Consider the following 6,564-nt stretch of genomic DNA (forward strand, 5'->3'; position numbering starts at 1 on the left):
CCACCGCGACACCGCCCCTGGTCGGCTGCTGCAACCGGACAGCGAATCATTCCCCCTGGCGCCGACGAAACCAGTTGCACCGGGCGACTCCTCGAACGCGCTCAACCTGCCACAGCGGCGCAACCAAGCAGACAGCCGACCGCCACCCTTCTTCCAAGCCTTCCTTTGGCGCGCGACTGTCCAAAGAAGCTCAACCGCGCCGCATCGCTACCGCGCGCTCGTTTGGCTTCCTGCCGTCTCCCCCGGTCCATATTAACCTGCCGGAGACCTCGAGTTCCGATTCCAAAATACATACATACACTTGAAACCTTGCGGTTCGCACGCAGCATTGCAACTCTAGACGGCAGCGCCGACGTCCCTGTCCGGTGCAGGTTCTTCTTCCCTTCAAACGACGAGGTTCGCTGGCTCGGACCCCTCTAGCCCTCCCTCCCCTTTTTTTGGTTCATTGTTTACGACGTCGTCTTTCATCATCACAACCTCCGGGTTTCCCCCCCCCCCCCCCCCCCAAATCTACCGGCGCACCCACCATCGTTGACCGATCGATATCGACTCAACGACTCACTACCCCCCCGCTCATATCTGATCTTAGCGGGTGTTGTGCAGAGACCCAACCCCGTCTTCTGTTAGCTTGGGGATTAGCACTTGACTCGCTCCCGAATCGGCGGCGGTCGATCATTTCTCTTCCATCTCCACACGCCGGCAGCAGACGTCTGAACAAGCAGCAGCGTCAGGCCCGGCCAGCCCTCGCCGTTCTCATCTTGAGGGAAATCTCTGGCCCAGGAGTCGACGACCGAGTCATCATCGCTGTGTGATTCACGTCGTTGACCTGCCCATCAGCCACCTCCTTCGGCTCCCGTTGCCGTGCATCAAGCTCGGACACCCGGAGCACGCGACCCACATTTTCGGGATCGCCACCGCCTCGACCCTCAGGTTTTCGGCACGAGTTGCGGTCTCCCCGCCATCGCCCGGCAGGTCGCATCACCTGCCCTGTACGCACCACTGTCTGTCGAGGCATCGACGGTTTTTTTTTGGTCTGCTGCTGCAAAAGCAACTTCTAGCACCCGCAGCACTGCATCCCGACAGGTCGAGTGACGCCCAGGGCATTCCAGGCTCAGGCTCCCCGGAGTTGTCCGTGTGTCGCGCAGCCATTGGTCGGCGTCGCAGCTTGGCATTTTCGCCCAAGAGCGACGAAGCGGCGACCGACAGAGCGGGCCGCCCACGCAAAAACCGGCATCCCTGTCCCCATCCCTGTCCGCCTGGGCCTCGGGGGTCCAGGGTCGGCCGCCACCCCCCCTGGAAAGCCCGTGAACGCCTGGTGTTCCCTGTTGGCTCAGCCCCGTGGACAGCGCGTCACCTCAGTCGGCTCAGTGGGGCAAGCCACTGACACAGGCCATCTGCAAGGTCTGCCCACGTTCGCAGCCCGCTCGCCCCTCTCCGCCTGGTGGTGCTACTGCGTCGGTACGGAGGACGCCCATCGGGAGACCCGTCCATCAAGTGTTCTTCAGCCCGCCTCTCCCTCCTGCCGAGCCTGCCGATTCGACCGGCCCCCCGGTTTTCTTAACTGTTTGCGTCGATTGTCCACCTGAGCATCGCCGCAGCAGATCCTCTAAAACTCTTGCGTCCGTCGCTCGTGAACGCATCCCCCGCCAACTGACGCAACCTAGTCGGTCGGGTTTGTTGGTATAACTCCTCGACTTGCACCCGACTTTTTTTCTGCTGTTACCCTCTCAGACAGCAACACACATACGCATACCCACTTAGGCAGGACAAGAGTACAAGTCGGGCACTTGACCTTGCATTAGCCCACAGCCATCTCAACCGTTCGCCACTCACCACCCAACAAACTCACTCACACTTAAATACCCCTCGGCAACCCGGGTACTTGACGCCACCTCGCCTAGCCAGCATATACCTCACCGACATAGCACAACACCTGGCTATACTTATACACACACGCACACATACTCACACACTCACACATACACATACACACTTGCACTTCACCGCCATGGACTACCCATCACTGAGCATGGCGGAGCTTAACGCCGCCGCTCTCGAGCACTTCATCTACCAGCCCGTCGACAAGCAGATGATCCGGTACCTCGCCAAGGCCGCCTCCAATGTCATCCAGTGCGACCCCAACATGATGCCGCCAAAGCAACAGCAGCAGCAGCGGCAGCAGCACTCTTCGCATCGCCGGGATCCCTCGCCACGGGCGGTCCGCAGCACCGACGGCGCCCTTCCGACCGTCGAGGAGTTCATCACCCAGCTCGTCATCTCCTCCAACGTGCAGGTCCCCACCCTCATGTCCTCCCTCGTCTACCTGCGCCGCCTCAAGTCCCGCCTTCAGCCCGCGGCCAAGGGCCTCCGGTGCACGACCCACCGCATCTTCCTGGCCTCCCTCATCCTCGCCGCCAAGTACCTCAACGACAGCTCCCCCAAGAACAAGCACTGGGCCAACTACAGCATCGTCCAGAACCACGCCTATAACTTTGGCTTCAGCCGCACCGAGGTGAACCTGATGGAGAAGCAGCTCCTCTTCCTTCTCGACTGGGACCTGCGCATCTCCGAGGAGGATCTCTACTACGAGCTCGACCCCTTCCTGGAGCCCATCCGCAATCAGGTCGCCGCCCGCCACGCCCGCCGCATGCAGCGCAAGCAGGAGCAGGAGATGCGCGAGCGCCTCCTCGAGGAGGAGAGGCGCCAGCGCGCGAGGGAGCGCGAGGAGGAGGCCAGGATGTGGATGGCCCTCATGCAGCCCAAGCAGGCCTCCCTCGTCGACGAGGAGGCCGCCCTGTCCGCCGCCTCGGCCAGCTCTCCCGATTCGTACTCGGGCTCGTCGTCGCGGTCCCGGAGCACGACGGCGTCGCACTCGCGCAGCAGCTCGCGCGACGTCTCGCCGCCGGGCCTGTACTCGTCGGGCAGCTCGTCGTACGCCGAGTCGAGCACCTCGCGCGCGACGAGCCCCTACAGCGACGTCGACCTCACCGACGTCGACCGCCACCAGCCCTACATCTACGACGCCGGCGCCGACGGGCTGTGCGACTCGCCCATGGACGTGACCGTCGTCCCCGACGACGCCGAGAGCCGGCCGATCCCGCCCGAGAAGGACGCCGTGTACGCCATCCACGCGGCGCGCATCGCCGCGGGGAAGAAGCGGGGGCCGATGCTGCCGTACGAGATCACGGCGGAGGACCTGAGGGCCATCGAGGAGAGCGGGAGGCACCCCGGCACCGGCGCCAAGGGGTTGAGGAACGTCTTTGGTCGGTTTTTGGGCGCGGCGCGATAAACGAAACGAATCTTGGGGGCTCTAAAGGGGGTACGACATAGGAACGGTTCGCCGCGCGCCTACGGCTCTGGAAGCGCGTGGGCTGCACGCGGTACCTTCCATCTTGTTTGTTTGCGTTTGCCTTTTTTTTTTTTCTCCTGGAGGACCGAGCTATCTTCTGGTCTATGATGACTATATCGCCAGTGCATTGGACAGGAGGGTTGGTAGAATGGGTTGTTCGGCGGGATGGGATAGATGTTCTTTTTTGCTTTTCTATCATCGTCATCATCATCTCAGGGGATATGATCAAAGACATGATCACTACTATTACTACTAGGAGGAGGAGGAGGAGCGCGGCGTTCTGGTTGGGTTTGTTCTTTGGGATGGCATAGGGCTGGCTTTGGCTTGGTTGGGCATGCAATGCGCGCGCGCAACGGCAATGACGTATCGGCATCACAAATAGCTAGTAGAAAGTAATATCAGCGGCATGGCCCTGATCGTTACAACAATGATATCAATCAACCACGAGAGATGTTCTCGCAAGTTTTTCTCGGCTTCTGATTCTGGCGGGGTGTGATGGTGACATGATGTGTGGTGTGATAGATTCGATTCGATGGATGGTGGTGATTGGCCAGCAGTTTTGTTGGGCCCGTTGGATGCTACACTAATACCTGTGTACTACCAAAGTAGATACCTAGGCACCTACGTAGGCATACCTTCAACGGCGGAAGCCTACTGCGCACCAAGGGGGTGGTGCATGGAAGCCCACCACCGAAGAAGCACTTTTTGGCAAGGCAAGCAACGCAAACCGCCCACCCGAAGGGCTACCTTGGTCATCCTTCCCGTCTCTTCCTTCTCACCTCAGCCAGCCACACAGGCAGACACGACAGCCCCAACGCGCCTCGCAACGACCAGCCCTAGCAACCACACCACCGGTCGAGACATCGGCGACGGTAGGCCATCCTCGAGTCATTGGTATCTTCCGGGTTGTGCCTGCTCCGCTCGCCGGGGAGGGGGGGGGAGGGTTGTTGGTGTTGGTTGTGATGAGTTGTCCACCGCCCAGCCACCACGGTTCCAAATCCAAAAGAAACAAGAGAGGGGAAGGGGAAGGGACAAAATACCGGTAGGCCTGTTCTGCGGCCTGATTCTGGTCTACTATACATGGGAGTGGAGATTGGTTTGCCAATGCATGACGTGCAGATGTTGGTTTTTTTTTTTTTTTCCCCTCATGTGTTTTGTGGTTGATGGGTTGCCTGGGTGCAGCGCAGCACAGCGCAGTGCAGTGCAATGCAGTGCAGTGCAGTGCAACATTGACGGTGAGGAGGGGAGAAAAAAAAAAGAAGGTTGGGCCTGGAGAATGATTCAGACGGACGCGATGATCGATGGATTGATAGGCGTGCGATGTGCAGGTTTTGTTGTATCCATCCCTTTCGGAACGGTCAGGTCCGGGGGCCGCTGGGTCTGGGTCTGGGTTGGCCGGGCCACGGTCACGGCCCCACGGCCAGGTCCTCCGGCATGCCATCTCATTGCCTGATGGGAGGGAGGGCGCGGCGGGGGGGGGGGGGGGAGGTAGGCCGCCGAGAGCGGTCGCCGTGGGAATGGGCTAGACTACGGTACCGTGTCTACATGCCCCATCTTCCAAGCTTGCGAGGGGTTGAGGCCGGGACGTGGCATGTCTTGCACTTTCATATTGCTTGCCCCGTCCGTGTTTACTTTGTCGTGGTGGGGCCCCGAGGCTACGCCGGCCGGGGGGGGGCGGGCCAGCAGGGCTCGGAGCCGGGTCCGAGATGGTGGGGTTTAGATGGCGCTGGGCACACCGCCGTCGGCCATGGCACAGCGGTTGTGAGGGGCTGAGATCAGAGACGGGGCATGCGAGTCATCTCCTTTTGCATACTGCAGTACATCGGTTGGGACTTGGCTTGGAATGGCCACGCTGAAACTACTGTGAGGCAGTGTGCTTGACCTGAAGAGGGGCTGGTTTTCTTCTCCAGGGATGGATGACACGAGCTCACAAGGCGGATTTTGTTTTACGCCCACCAAGAGGACTTTGGGCTGTGGCTTGAGCCATGGCGAAGGATTGCCCTTTTGGGAAAGGGAGTCAGCAGCAGCCTTGCTCAAGCGACGCCATCCCGAGATCTTGTGCGGTCGATAGGATCCCGAAGCGGGCGAAATTCTGCCATAGGGCTCTATCCCGTGGACGGCCGAGCCTGCCACGGATGGAGCTCGAGATCATCTTCACCAAGCCCACGTTGCCTTGGTTGTGATGCCGACGTCACAAGGGGCGAACCGGTAAGCGAGCCAGCCCGTCGTAAGCCGCGCCACAGCCTCAGGGGCTCGAAGTAGTGTACTGCGTAGTGTAGAGCTATGCGGACATCGGTAATGACAGGCCCCGAGCTCGGCTTAGTGGAGGAATCAAGAAACCGAAACTCAATCCTTGGAGGCCACATGTGCCGTCATCAAAAGCGGCGAGATGATGGCCCAGGTTTCGTGGACTCGTGATGCAAAGATGGGTGGTTGTGTGGTGGTAACCAATGACAAGGTCAACAGGTGACCTGGGTCGTCAACGGATCTGCTGACGCCACATGGACGGTGACTCAGCCACATGCAGCTCTCATGGGTGCAAACAACAGCAGCATCAACCACCCAGCAGCCCTGATATGAATATGCCCACGGCGGCTTCATCAACAGAGTCACGAAGCAGAATGGGTTCGGTCGTTTGAACGCATGAGCCTGAGCCCTCTTGCCCTCATCACAAGGTCGACGCCCCTTTCGCGAAGCGCCTTGTCTGTAGGTAGCCCGTTGAAGGCAAGACTAAGCCATCACAAGAGCTCTAGGAGGGATGCCTACCTAGACGGCATGCCCAGCTCTCGGGTTTCTCATGGTCACGTCACCCATGCCCCAAGACAGCGTGAAAAGCAACCAAAAAGCCCATCGCGAAACCGATCCTCCGTTATTAGCCCCTGCTTGCTCCCTGGCCACACACAGCCCGCCGCGTCATCGAGACAGAGGCCCAGGTCGAAGCCGTGTTTGGCCCCAAGTGCTCGTCACAGCCCCAACGTCGACGCTTCGTGTTGATTCCTCTAACGTGGATTATGCTCACTGCAGAAAGACCCTTGACGCCGTTGGACCATGGACCAAGCCCCCAGGGTGCATCTGCCCCAGCCCAAGTTCTTTTCCTGCGCCTCGGTGCAGAGCCCGTTGCTGCTCCCCAGCACGACGTCGCACGACGGGTTGCCGCACTTGAGGTGGGATGTGTAGCACATGTCGGGGACCATGGATGTACAGACTTGTCTTTG

The 6,564-nt window shown here is 60.0% G+C and overlaps 1 protein-coding gene across 1 annotated transcript; it reads left to right on the forward strand.

Moving 5' to 3' along the window:
- Window positions 1-2,008: 2,008 nt before the first annotated feature.
- VTJ83DRAFT_7139 (uncharacterized protein) lies at window positions 2,009-3,289 on the forward strand (the record flags this gene model as incomplete). The annotated part of the gene is made up of 1 exon (XM_071013928.1): window positions 2,009-3,289. The coding sequence occupies one exon, from the start codon at window positions 2,009-2,011 to the stop codon at window positions 3,287-3,289; it is 1,281 nt and encodes a 426-aa protein (XP_070863356.1).
- Window positions 3,290-6,564: the final 3,275 nt, after the last annotated feature.

This window comes from Remersonia thermophila, chromosome 7, assembly GCF_042764415.1.
Source record: "Remersonia thermophila strain ATCC 22073 chromosome 7, whole genome shotgun sequence".
Lineage (NCBI taxonomy): Eukaryota > Fungi > Ascomycota > Sordariomycetes > Sordariales > Chaetomiaceae > Remersonia > Remersonia thermophila.